At 43.1% G+C, this 14,297-nt stretch overlaps 1 protein-coding gene across 3 annotated transcripts in view; it reads left to right on the top strand.

The window, feature by feature from the left end:
* PPP1R12B (protein phosphatase 1 regulatory subunit 12B) overlaps positions 1 to 14,297 on the top strand; it is a 122,288-nt gene that overhangs the window by 30,101 nt on the left and 77,890 nt on the right. For all 3 annotated transcript variants that reach the window (XM_037410285.1, XM_037410288.1, XM_037410286.1), the window contains exons 2-8: positions 824 to 954; positions 3,016 to 3,134; positions 6,413 to 6,572; positions 9,006 to 9,150; positions 10,766 to 10,840; positions 13,341 to 13,420; positions 13,990 to 14,135. In XM_037410285.1, coding sequence (XP_037266182.1) covers positions 824 to 954; positions 3,016 to 3,134; positions 6,413 to 6,572; positions 9,006 to 9,150; positions 10,766 to 10,840; positions 13,341 to 13,420; positions 13,990 to 14,135 — 856 coding nt within the window. The remainder of the gene's footprint in view (positions 1 to 823; positions 955 to 3,015; positions 3,135 to 6,412; positions 6,573 to 9,005; positions 9,151 to 10,765; positions 10,841 to 13,340; positions 13,421 to 13,989; positions 14,136 to 14,297) is intronic.

Genomic DNA, 14,297 nt, shown 5'->3' with positions numbered 1-14,297 from the left:
GCTGAGACTTGAAAATCTAGCTAGGTTTTCTTCTGGCAACTTCAAAGCTAGCAGGTCTCTGTAAATGCAGGCTCTAGAATTAATACAGCAGCTAATAAAGGGTTGTCATACTCTTCAATAGCTCACAGGGTCTGTGGAGCTAACAGGGAAAGTTGTGCTTGGTTATACTCAGGAAAATTAATAGATACTGCTGAATAAAGAAGTTATTAACATCTCTAAAATTCTACCCTTGGTATGGTCACATCTTCTGTAAAGGGCAACATCCAGTACACAGACGGTCTGCTTTAGTCAGGCTTCTTGAGCTCGTGTTTTCCCTGCTCATCCCTACCACTATCATTATCTCATTTCATTCATTGTTATGATGTTATTTCATTGACATTTTGAGGGAGCAACATAATCTAAATAAATACATAGCTTGTCTGGCTTAGAGGAATTTGATGCCATACCTAAAACTAATACAGCTATATCATTTTACCGTGCGTCCTCGCTCCAGGGAGAAAAGTGTGGGAGAGAGGAAGGAAACAGATCAATTGGTGAGAAGTAAAGTTTGAATAAATTTAGAGGTTGTCCACCTGGGGACTCTGAATTACAATTAATTTTTGAAAGTTCTGAAATTATTTTAGTTCATAAATTCATGCTACCTTAAATTTTAAGGTGTGCTAGCTCACAGAGTAGGAAATTCAGCCCAGGAATTACCTGCTAACAATATACTGCAAATGGAGGTTGTACACTTGATGTAACACCGATACTTGCTTGATTTTTTCCTTCTTTTTCTCTTCAATCCTTCCCTCCCCTGGATGTAACCCCTCCTCTTCTCCCTCAGGCCTGTATAGATGAGAACCTGGACATGGTGAAGTTCCTTGTAGAGAATGGAGCCAATGTGAACCAGCAAGATAACGAGGGCTGGACCCCTCTTCACGCAGTGGCATCGTGTGGCTATCTGAACATAGCAGAGTGAGTGAGTTTCAGGCTGTTCTGGGTATTTATAACACTTTCGATGTCTTCATCTTCAGAGCAGGAACCCAGGCGATTGGTGCTGAGACTTACACAACATCTTGAGAAGCAATGCTGAAAATAGATGCATTTCTCCTGTTACTGAATTCTTAATTTGTGAGGATTAAGGTGGAGCCTGCAACTGGTTGCCTTTTGCTGATCCTATTACAGTGACTTATGATTCATTAGATACTTGGCTAAAATGCCGAGCAAAAGGGAAACCCGACAGCCGCCGGGCAGGCACACCAACACAGAGACGTGTAACGAAGCATGGCACTGCCGTCTTTGCTGTGCACTTCCGACAGCAGGGAGCCCCTGTAGAATTTTAAGTGTTACCTAAGAGCGATTTGGGATTTTATTCCTCCAACCAAAAAGAATTCTGTCTCTGTACAAAATGTGTGTTAGTGCAGTTACATCCATATAGCCGTTCTGGTGTAAACCCCAAACAGGAGATGTATGGCCTACGGTGGAACAGTTCAGAGGGGGACTGCACCAGCGCTCACCCTTGTGCTGAGGCTTTGCAAAGCAACTGCCTTTTCTCGCTGTGGACAGCCCTGTGTCAGCAGTACTGCAGCTGTGTGGAGGCTTGAGCGAGAGAAATGCAATGGTCTGGGCTCCACAGTCACCAGCAGCATTGTTTCTTTTTCCTCAAATTCAGATCTTCTGTTTCTGTTTCTTGCATACTGTCTGACAAAAGATAATTAGGCAGAAGTAACTGCTTGTTACTTAACCCACTTACAACTGGAGCATTTTCTTACATTTTTTTGTTTTGTTTACCACACAAGATACTGGGCTCAGTTTGGGCACAACCAGGTGAAATTCTGTGGCCTGCCATAAAGAGGTTAGGTAGTCTAGTGACTACAAACATAAAATACATATGAAAGAAAAGACAGTGAATATAGCAGAGTTCTGTCCAGTAGATGTTCAAAGCAAAGCAGTAACCTGCTATAAGTGACTCGCAACAAAGACTTGACTCTTCTTGGCACAGTTTCTGATTCCAGGGTTTGAAATAACATTCTGCACCTGATCTGAGCGTTCATTATGTTCACAAAGGACTAATAGTCTGTCCCAGAGAAGATACTGATACCAGACTACTTGTGCACCGACAGATTGCTCTGAGAGTTTGAGAGTTGCTCAGATATAGGACCTGGAGTGCCAGAATAACTGGAACCAAACAATAGGCAAACATAAATGGTAATTTCCCAACTGAAATAATTTTTCTGAGAACAAGGCTGTGTTATAGGTTAGAAGAATAATGGGAAAAAATAGTATTTCTCCAGATAGTCCTCTACAATATCTTCTAACAAAATCTAAAAAATTTCTGTGGCTTATTTATTTCTGCATATTGTACTCCTCCTGGAACAATTCTGAACTCTTTGGACAATCCTTTATTGGTTTGGGTTTCTTTCTTCCCAAATACTAGTTCTTCATATGAAAGATATTATTATTCTTTACTAGTCATACCATGCTTATGTATTCAGTCCACCACAGCTACCAAAAAGTAACCAAAATTTGAATACTGATAACTGTTTCTCAAAGCCGTTGAAAATAAACTTTAAAACTAAGCAGCCTCACCCTCCTAGATCTCTAAAAGAATTCTACTGGTTACATGATGTACCAGCCAAAGAAGACATCGGTTGTTCTTGAATTAATTTTTGGTATTGTTGTAAAAATAAGAATTAAAAAACTGATGATAGCTTGGCTTATCCTTTTTTTAATTATTATTATTTCATTTTTTTTAAAAAAGTATAATCAATTAGATCAGTGCAAGAACTAGGGGTATTTGCATAAGTACAGAGAGACAAAAGCTATGAGCCAGTGACCAGGGACCTTGCATTTTACAATGAACTTTTTTAGTCTAGCAATTTGGTAAGAATAAGGTACTTATTTGGAATTGCCAAATGAGTAATGATTTTGAATGAGAAAGCCAAATATTTAATTCTGCTACTTGATTTACTGTATAAGTTGCACTGAAGCCTGCATGCAAGGTCTAACATGTTGGTATGGGTCTCGTTCCCGTAGGTACTTAATTAGTCATGGAGCCAATGTGGCTGCTGTGAACAGTGAGGGTGAAGTCCCATCTGACATCGCGGAGGAAGCAGCCATGAAGGACCTGCTCCTGGAACAAGTAAAGAAACAAGGTAAATCAGTAGTGGGGTTGAGTATGTGAGACTTAGACCACTCAGACTCTCTGTAAGAAAATTCCGTGGGCTTACTGTGTATGGGTGAAGAGATCCGAAATCTGGCCGAGGAAGCAGCAGACAAGTATTCCACCAGCCCAGGCTGCTCCCAGCCCCGTCCAGCCTGGCCTTGAACTTCCAGGGATGGGGCACCCACAGCTGCTCTGGGCAGCCTGTGCCAGCGCCTCGCCACCCTCAGTGAAAAATTTATTTATAATATCTAATCTAAATGTACCCTCTTCAAACTGAAAGCCGTTCCTCCTTGTCCTGTCAACATGTCCTTGTAAAAGTCTCTCTCCAGCTTTCTTGTCAGCCTCTTTAGCTACTGGAAGGCTGCTACAAAGTCTCCTCGGAGCCTTTTCCAGGCTGAACAATCCCAACTCTCTCAGCTTGTCTTCATAGGAGAAGTGCTCCAGCCCCCTGATCATCGTCATGGCCTCCTCTGGACTCGCTCCAACAGGTCCATGTCCTTCTTCTGTTGAGGGCCTCAGAGGTGGATGCCATACTGCAGGTGGGGTCTCACAAGAATGGAGCAGAGGGCAAGAATCCCCTCCCTCAACCTGCTGGCCATGCTTCTTGTAATGCAGCCCAGGATATGGTTGGCTTTCTGGACTGCAAGCGCACAGTCAGGTCACATTGAGCTTCTCATGCACCAGCACCCCCGAGTCCTTCTCTGCAGGGCTGCTCTCAGCCCATTAATCCATTCCCTGCCCAACCTGTATTAGTACTTAGGATTGCCCCCACCCATGCGCAGGACATTGCACTTGGCCTTGTTGAACTCCATGAGGTTTGCACAAGCCAACCTCTCAGGCCTGTCAGGGTTGCTCTGGATGGCATCCCTCCCCTCCAGCGTGTTGATAGCACCACACAGCTTGGTGTTGTCAGCAGACTTGCTGAGAGTGCTCTCAATCCTGCTGTCCATGTGGCCGACAAAGCTGTTAAACAGTGCCGGTCCCAATACCAGCCCCTGAGGAACCATTTATCACTGGTCTTCACTTGGACATCAAGTCACTGACTCTTTGAGTGTGACTATCCAGCAAATTCCTTATCCACTGAGTGGTCCACCCATCAGATCCATGCCTCTCTAGTTTACAGACAAGGATGTCATGTGGGACAGTGCCAGAAGCTTTGCACAAGTCCAGGTCGATGACATCAGTTGCTCTTCCTGCATCCACCAACGCTGTAACCCTGTCACAGAAAGCCACCAGATTTTTCAGGTCTGATTTTCCCTTAGTGAAGCCACGTTGGCTGTCACCAATCACCTCTTTATTTTTCATGTGTCTTAGCATAGTTTTCAGGAGGATCTACTCCATATTCTTGCTGGGCACAGAGGTGGGACTGACTGGTAGTTCCCCGGGTCGTCTTTTTTCCCTTTTTAAAAATGGGGATTACATTTCCCCTTTTCTGGTCAGTGGGATCTTCACCGGACTGCCACGTGTTCTTAAATATGATCAATAGTGGCTTAGCCACCTTATCTGCCAGTTCCCTTAGGACCCGCAGATGCATCTCGTCAGGTCCCGTGGACTTGTGCACCTTCAGATTCCTTGGATGGTCTTGAACCTGACCGTGGTAATAACATGGTTAAAGCCTTGCAGGACATTAAGGCAGTAATTCTGCCTCAGCTGCAGATATTTTGCCTGACACTTCTTTGGATTCTGCTTGGCTTTTTCATTGATTCACCACATTAGCGGCATCCTGCTAAGATGCCCTGAAACAACCATCTGTCTCCACCGAGAAGCTTCCCGTTGACACAATTTAAAAGGATCGTAACTGCTGGAGTGAACTGCTGGTATGAACTTTAAATAAGCGTCCATCCAGCCCTGTAGCCTGTCTTCAATGGTAGCTATAAGTAGATGCCTTCTGCGAACTGTAGCAACAGGACACGTGTGTACGATTCCCCTCCCAAACGTTTTCCCAGCTCCAGTTGCTGTGCTTCAAGGAATTCCTGAGCCAGATGGGCTTTCTGTATACTCATGAATCCCCCATGGCTTTCTGTTTCATGAACTTGTGCAGTCCTTTTTGGGAACTCCTGGCGTGTATAGCATTATGTTTAATAACTGCAAATTTGTCTAATTTGTTCTGAAGCCAGTTGTATTTCAAACCTTTGCAACATCCTGCAATAGTGAGTTTCAGAATTCTGACTGAGTTGATAAATGTTTTCTTTTGTTCTGTTTTAAACTTAATTGCCCATAATTTAGTTGGAAATCATTTCATACTTATTCTGAAATACCTAATCCATAGGGGTCAGTTGCTCTTCACCACCTTTCTTGATTTTTGAGATTTGTCATCTTACCCTTCATATTTTTTCCTGAGTCAGCGAGCTCTAGTCTGGTTAGTCTTACATGGAGTTGTATTGTACTTCTGATTGATATATTGTCCTTACATGACCTGGTTATCATAAAAAGTCCACTTATGAAAACAATTGACGCAGCCCACCAGCCAGAGCCACCCAGCCTCTCCATATCATAGCAGTTGTTTCCTAGGATGGGAAACTCATCCCTCTTGTTATCAGAAACCCCCGTAGTCCGTATCTCTGTCATACCAGATGTGTGTACTGATGAACTTACTTCACTTGACTTCATCTAAAGCAGATCTCGTAAGCCATCAGAGTAGATTTTTTTTGGCCTTCTAGCCCCAAAGTGATTTAGAACTGTGTTTTGTCAGAATCTGGTGGTTTGCTGCTCAGCGAAAATTAAAGATTTCTTTCAGCAAGGCTGGCAGGAGTGGCGGTGGTGCAATACAGATCTGTGTATGTGTAGCTTGCAGATTGTGCTGAATTTTGAGTGAGCATACAGGTGGGGTCATGCTGCTCTTGCAGGAGATGTCTTAGGATCATCTCTTCACATCTTCACTGTAGATTATATCACTATAGTTTAATACAGTTTGTTAAGCTGCTTTTCATTACTTTATTTCAGTCTAGGACACTGCATCTTCAGAATACAGTCCTTCCACCCATAGTTTGCAGTTGAGCCTAGTAGTTAGTTTGGCTGGTTTGCAACCAGTGGCTCAACTTTCAGATTTTTGAAGTCAGGCAGCTTTTCAAGTCTCTGTCAGTGATGCAGGAGTTCTCCCAGCTTCTAGAAGATGCTTCTGCTGGTACTTTTATTTTTTTGTGTGTGAGTGTGGAATATTACAAATAGTTTACTAGTACTGTATAGCAAATGAAACATAGGGTAGGTTTAACAAGTACATGAGATCTTTTGCTTGATAATCTCTTCTTCTGTGCTTCACCCTCTTAGGTGTAGACCTCGACCTGGCAAGAAAAGAAGAGGAGCAGCAAATGCTACAGGATGCCCGACAGTGGCTGAACAGTGGGAGAATTGAAGATACAAAGCAGCCTCGAACAGGTGCCACGGCTCTTCATGTTGCTGCAGCAAAGGGCTATTCTGAAGTCATGAGGTAGGAGCTCCTTTCCAGGGCTGATGCGTTGAATTAAGGCTGATTTTCATAAGGAACATGTCTAGCTTTATAGTTTAGAGAAATCTGTTTCATACTGAGATTTTCAGGCTGCTGTTTCTCAAGAGGCTTTGTAGATTTATGTGCCCAGCCGTAGTGGTTCACCTAGAAATACACAGGGACTGGAAGATTCCCTTTCATACTTCTAGGCCTCTAAAGTGTTGTTAGGTTTTCAAAGAGTGAGACATAAATGAGAAGGTTCAATTTTCACTATTGGAGTAACAGATTTAGGAGTAGGAAGTTAAACAGTATTAGGAGATAAAAGTATAATTTCAGCCTACAAAGCGCCAATACATGCTGCATGACAATCACAAACACCCCAACACCTTACGCGACCATTCTAGTGGAAAAACAGTGTCCACCCCTATCTCACTGTGCCCTGCTCCTTAATGCTACTGCTGCAGCAGCCACCAGCCGTGACAGAGGGATTCCTGTAAGTAACAGTTCTGCATCTACTGGTCTGGCACTAACAAGCTTATTATGAACATAAACTTGCCAGATGTAGTGTTTCCTGGCAATAAAGCATTTAATTTTTTTACTAGTAAGGTCAAATCAGGGTTTCCAACAATAAAGCTTTTTCCTCTATTCTTTATGTACAGGTGGAGCTGCCCTTGAACATCAGCAAGGTTCCTTTATCGCCCACATTAAAATCTTCCTGAAAGTGTTCATCTATCATGATCCTTAATTTCATATTTTTGTGTGGCGTGACTTGTCGTGTAAGAGCTGTTACCTATCAAGCTCTATTTTGCTGTTCTCCATGTTCCCTATTTGTATTCATTCATTAGAACTTATAATTGAGTTATAAGCTGTCTGTGCTTGTACCGTGCCCAAGAACAGTAATCTAACACAGCTTATGTGGATAGAAATGTAATATCCCCTGAATTTGAGGTGTTGGTCCTGTGGACTTTCAGTGGAGTGTTGTATATCAACAACCCTCAGTGAAGGCTGCGTTCACCGTTTGCAGGGTGACTTGGTTCTGGACAGCTACTCCTTGGCATTGATTGTTGTAATGATAAACAGATCTCATGGAAAGCTGACATTGTTTCAATCTTGTGTATTTTATGGCCACCCTGTAAGTTCAAATACAAAGCTTCAGTGACTTTAAACCAAAGGGGCTGGAAGCCAGGAGCTAGCTAACTCTCAAATGAGATGTGGAATTTGTCTGTGACCTTGAGTCTTTTAGCAGCTATGTTCCTTCCTTTTGCCATCTGGAAAATCAACATAAAGTCAGCACCTAATTTAAAATTTCTTTCACAGAGAAGCACACTGCTGCAATAGTATGACTATGCTTTATTTAGCACAGTACCATGTTGGTGTAAAGCTGCAGAAGTTTCAAAGCCGTTGGTGCCGTTCGAGGGTTGTGCGTGATTTCCCTTGTGCTGCAGAAGGGTGGCTCTGGGTGGTGGAATTTCCCATGATGGAAATTTTCAGTAGTAGTTTTACTGGACTCACAGAATTCCGCTGGGATCTTCTTCAATATTTAAACACCTTGGATAATAGTCAGTTTTGTTACATGAGCCGCCCAGTACTTTCATCTGATCACTGGTGTACCAGTGTGCATATGTCTCTGAAGCTTCAGGTGACAACTGACTCTCTTCTGTTTGTTTTGGTTTTAAATATTGAAGCTCCAGATGCTACGAAACGCTAGCGCTCGGGTCTGGTTGAGAAGGGAGTGGGTGGAAGGTACACAGCAGTAAATGTAGTGCAAGGGTCTTCCTAAGCAGGTTCGCTTGGGCAAGATTTACTTTAACTGTGCAAGGACTAGTTTGCAAAAATGCTTTTTTGGTTGCTTAACCCAAATGTGGGTTGCTTAACTTACAAATTTCACATCTGTCAATCACAGTAACGTTGTTGCTTGTTACCTGGCAGCCCTACTGGCATCATCTCCTTCTGGACAGTTCCTACAGGGTGGCTTTGTTCTCTGGTAGAACCAAGACTCGGCTCCAGTTACCAAATGTCTCCCCATGCCAGGTGCTGCGCTTGGCTCCTTGTTAGGAGGTGACAGTCTGCAGGGACACCTTGTTTGCTCAGTGCCTGAGTGAGTCTGCTGGGTTTCATGCATTGGCGTTCAGACTGGGCCACCGATGCCAGGTTGGAAATGAAGGTGTTCTCCCAGTTTAGAGCAGGCTGAAAGGGATCCTGACCAGTTAGACGCATTCCAGCAGGTTTTACAGTGAAGTCACTTCTCATTTACTGCCCTATTCTGTTACAGCTGCAAGCACGTTGAGTGGGGTCTTGCTTGGGTGAATAAACAAGTTAAGGAACCACTAGCTTATTGTGAACCGTACTGCCTACTCTGTGGCTCACAGTGTGAACTCTTCCGTGTCGAGAAGTCCTTCTGGAGTGGGCAGAAATCAATATTGCTTCTTTCCTCAGGCTTTTGATCCAGGCTGGGTTTAATTTGAATGTCCAGGACAATGACGGCTGGACTCCACTCCATGCTGCTGCACACTGGGGAGTGAAGGAGGCTTGCTCCATCCTGGCTGAGGCACTGTGCGATATGGACGTCAGGAACAAGCTGGTTAGTACACACAGATGTTTGCACAACTTATGCAATGTATTTTATAGCCAGATGAATATCAGCTTTATTGCCTGCCACTTGATCCAATGCCATGACAAAGTTACACGGTGAGCAGCTCTCCTAGCACATGCACTGGAGCATTTAAAATCATCAGAAAATAAAGAATCTTGACTTGAAGGAAGGCAGAAAAGGTTTTAAGTATTACTGGAAAAGATCAGTGGTTAAATTTTAGGACAAAGATTGTAAGGAAGGACAGAGGCTACTGTGTTTTCCTGTTTTAGTGTAATCCTGACGAATTAACAACAAAATAAACAGTCTTGGAGTGCAAAATAATATGCTATTATTAAGGTGTAGGGCACTGAGAACTAGCAAACCCTTGAGAAACCGGCAGCTTTAAACCTTCCTGTTCTACTACATTGGTTATAAAAAGGGAAATCAAAAAATTGACTCAGATTTGTGAGAAATGACTAAGAAAAATAGGATGGAAGGACAAAAAAGAAAAGGAGAAAAAAGAAATTCTTCCATCCTAATAGTCGGAAGTTTTTTCTTGAAGACCCCGTGGATTTTCAAGAGCTGCTGTGTGCTTGTTCAGGGTTGTTTCTGCCTTCCCCTCCCTGCTGCGATGTCCAGGCAGCACCTGTGAGACGCTTCCCGCTGGAGCGGTCTCGTGGGCTCTGTCGCACCGCGGCTGCTTCTTGGGAGGAAATTAGGTTGTATGTGTTTGGAACAGCACGGGGGAATGCCAGTAGGCAACATCATTTGATGAGAGAAATGTGGCACTATTTATTTAAGTGCATCTGCCCGCACTGGAAATCAATGTGAAAGAAACGGCTGAGAAGGAGCCGTTTTAGTGTGGTGAGCTCTTTGGCATCCGAAATACAGGGAATCTTTTATGTGTTAAGGTGCTTTTCCACAGTGTTCAGAATGTGTGTGGGTTTAGTGTTACACCAGACTTGAAAAGAAACAGGCAGAGTTGTCTTTGCTGCATTACCTGCTCTTCCCAGTCAAGGATTGTTGCCTTGCTAGGTCCCGTGGCCAGGGCAGCCTCTATTTGTTTGATCCCTAGCCGTTGGGTTTCATTAGGTGTTGTTAATTAAATGGTTATTACAGCTTTAGTTATGGTGAAAATGTAACTGATTTCTTGTTTTGTGCCACAAAGCAATTTTTCTGGTTTGTTTTATTTTGTAAATGCCCGTGCATGTGGAAATGGCTCCCAGATTTTTTGCCCTGCTGAGGACTGGCAGCCTTTGGTGGGGTTCAAGTACATGATGATACGGTACAACAGGTTGATCCCATTCCTTCTCAGTGCAAGAGTGTCCTTTTTACAGACTTGGAAAGTCAAATCTATCGCTCCTGGCTGTTAGATCTTAGCAGGTGCCGTCAGGGAACTGCACTTCCATGGCTAGGGCTGCTCAGACTGTGGATTGAGTTGTAAAACTACCACCGGTGTCGCATGGCTTTCCCTCCTCTGGAGTGAAACAGGGTGTGCTACTCAGCGTTTGGGGGGGAGGATGTGGAGCATGATCCCTGCTGTTCTTCGCTGGTAAATAGTGCTTTTCTGAATGTTAGTGCTGTGCTATATTGGGTATGCTCTTGTCTTCTCTTATCGCATCAGGGCCAGACGCCGTTCGACGTGGCTGATGAGGGACTAGTTGAGCATTTAGAAATGCTGCAGAAGAAACAGACTGTGGTGAGTTTTTGGCAGATCATTTTCCACCTCTCCAATTACCTTTTCACACACGGGTGTTCTCTAAGACATATGGTGTCAACAGACGCAGGAAGCTGAGGCCCAGCTATTTTTTTTTTCTGTGTTAGTCATTTGGAATCTTTAATTACAACAATGTTTTTAATAGCTAGAAATCTAGAAAACTGGATGACTTCACCGAGAAGGTCAGTAGTGTGCTGACTTGCAGATTTATGTGAACTGGTAAGGAATGTATAGTTCATCTTTGGAATGATTATTCTGCAGTTGCTTTTGTTAGCTGGCAAGCTTTCTAGCATCAAACTGCTCTTTTCTTAATGAATGATTACCCAAGTCAACTCTGTGTTGCATCTAAGGAAATATGCTGTCAGTGTTGAGAAAGAGGTCTGTTACCATGTCTGCCTTTCTTACAATAGGGAGACTTTTGATTGAGTGAGAAGAAATTATAAACTTCAGGGAATTGTGGATCAAAAAATTGGTGATTTCAAAACCATATTAAGTTGCAATTTCATAGTGCAATGGAGATATTGGAAGGGATTATAAGGAGACAGTTGGCATAAAAAAGGAGAACAGGAATATATCTTGATCAAAGTAAAGCCAGTTGTCAAGTCAGAAAGTTGGTTTTGGATTGCATTTTTTCCTATTTCATCTGGTCTACTAAAAAAACCCCCACAAAACAAAAAAAAAAACCCAAAAAAACAACAACAAAAAAAAAAAACCAAAAAACAAACCCAAAAAACAAACACCACGACCCCAAACCAACTTCTTTAAAAAAAATAAAAATCAGTATAATTTAAAACATTGGATTCAGAAACAGACATAATGAGAACACTGCTGATAAAACCCAGTAAAGTATTTTGAGGAACTGACAATGTGGGTGGTAGAACTCAAGCTCTGATCATAACACAGCTGCTCTTGTCCTTAAATAGCATCCTTAACATTCGCAGAAACTTTTTAAAAATTAATCAGCTTCTCCCTAAATGAGGTGTTGATAAATACTATCTGTGGTTGTATTCTGGATTTCCTCCTGTCTCACTACACCAGGATGCTGCAGATCACTGCACTCCTCAGAAGAAAAGAAAAAGCAAAACAATGAGAAGAATTTTTGGGGATGGGTGCTAACCCATTTTTAGGCCTGCTTCACAGGGGCTGGCAACCCCCTTGTTCTCTATATAGCAGCACTACATAAAGGCCTTTTCCGTGTGTTAAATTAGTGCAGCAAGCTATAGTAGAACTGGGAAGAAGAGAAGAATCCAGATTTTATCACACTTTTTTTTAATGGATATGATTTTTTAATGGAAAGGCCATTTCATCATGTGTGTTTATCATATTTATCACTTAAAATAGAAAACTTACATTTGCTAAGAATAAAGTAGGCAGTTCTACAGCATTTCTCCAAGTACATTATTTTGCTTTCAAAATGGCTCTCAAATCAGAGGTGTTTTTTTCTTAAATCTAAAGCTTGTAGCGGAACAATATGCCATCCTTGCTAAAAGATTTGCTGCGGTTATTGGAGAGGATGTTGTTTGCTGGAAGCAACTCATTTGATTTGGGTGTGGATGTTTTTCCCAGTCTCTGAATTACCTGTGAATGGAGCAGGCTGTTTCCTGCACTTCCCAGCTGTGCTCCAGCAGTTTGTTCGGATTAACAACAGGCTGTACCCCAATTTTTGGCTCTTTGCTGGACTCTGTAGCATTTCCCATGTTCAGAATTTGCAGAGCTTTGGCTTCTTGTGCCTGGTGTTGTCTCCTATCAAAAGGGAAGGAATAACAAGGCTAGACATGACACAGAAGAGACAAACGTGAGCCTCTGATTGCATCCCTTTTTCTATGTCGGCTGTCTCTGTGCTTCTGGAAGGTGCTGAAATGGTTTTTTCATTACTGTTTTGTCCATCACTGGTGACAAAATTAGTATTGCTTCTTCTGGGCAGAATCTGTCAGTTGCCATGGTGATCACAGGTGTTCTTGTGCGATGGCTTAATGCTGCCATTTGAGGGACGTAGGAGGTGACCCATCCTGGTAGGAGATCCATTGGTCACCTCTATGGGGCACACCTGGATGCCTGCCTCTGAGAGCCAGTACATAATAGCTACAAAGGCAGCAAAGTTTTAACTGAATCTAGCCTGATTTCACGGGTGTACAACCACCTGCAGAGAGACCTCCAGCGCCGTGCCTGCGTGTGCCGCTGCAGGGCAGTACGGTGGCATCAAGCTGTGATGCTGGGTCTTGGCCGGGGCTGCTGCAAACTTCCCCGAAGGTTTTATTAAACTGCAGCTTGAGTCTTGAGGACATGCTGGGTGTGTGGCTGTGCCCTTATAGAGCTCCAGTCCAAGGCATCCAGTGCTCTTGGCTCATTAAACAAATCGGCAGTATTTTTCGTCTAATGAGGCTGGGATGACCTTATGCTGTGGTAATTACTGGTTTGTGCTGAGGTGGCTTGTTAAGATGTCTCTTCATTCTCTCTCCAATCTTCATGGACTTCTTGACAGTTGCGAAGTGAGAAGGAGACGAGGAATAAGCTAATCGAAGCGGACATGAACGGCAAGCCTCAGAGCGGACTCTTCACCAAGTACGTCTCTCCCCTCCGTTTTGAAAAGCAGCTGCACAGAGTGACAGGAGACCAGCTTCGTCTGTTAGCAGCCAGCTGGCCTCAGCTGGTTTAAAAAAAAAAAGTTCATTGCCGTTCCTCTTCATTTCATGGTTTCTGTAACATTTGAGATCTCTCAAATACAATTTTAGCTGTTTCTAACATACCTGCTGAATGGTTGAAAAGGGACTTAGGTCAGTGCTTGGTCCCCCAGCTTCTGCTCAGTGTCAGTTTGACCTTTGGGCTGAGAACTGCACCTCTGCAGCCTCGCCGAGCCGGGCAGTGTGGCTGCTGGGTCGTGCTGCGCTAGGAAAAGAGAGACCGCATGTTTTGGGATCGAGAAATGCTTGCAAATTTAGGAAATGTGAGACTGGTGTTGGAATCCATGGCAAATGGGCAGTGCTGGAAGTGCTGGGATGTTGAGTCTGTAGATGGATTTTGTTCATTTGCTTGTTCTATATGTAGCAAATCATGTCTGTGTGTTCCTGAGAAGTAGAACTCAGAAATAACTTGCTTGACTGGCAGGCCTTTAAAATTTCTGTATCTTGCAGCAAAGAGAAGATTCTTTATGAGGAAGACACGCTGAAGTCCATGGAAATGGAGGAAGAGAACAAGGATTCTAGCAGTTCTAGTTCTGAAGAAGAGGAAGAAGCTGAAGAAGATGAAGTTTCAGAATCAGATACTGAAAAGGAGTCAGGTAAGACTTACTACTGTCTTGGATTTGATGATTAGCCTAGCAATATTAGGGGACCAGTTTGAGAGCTGCTTTTTTGCCTATTTTTTTTTTTTTATCTTAGCTGTTAAAGACAGCCTGAAAGCCTTACTTCCAGTGTTTATGTATAGAATATGGAGAAAGAAT

This window comes from Falco rusticolus, chromosome 17 (genome assembly GCF_015220075.1).
Source record: "Falco rusticolus isolate bFalRus1 chromosome 17, bFalRus1.pri, whole genome shotgun sequence".
In the NCBI taxonomy this organism is placed as follows: domain Eukaryota; kingdom Metazoa; phylum Chordata; class Aves; order Falconiformes; family Falconidae; genus Falco; species Falco rusticolus.
The sequence above is the reverse complement of the archived record's forward strand: the minus strand, read 5'-3'. Positions and strand labels throughout refer to the sequence as shown.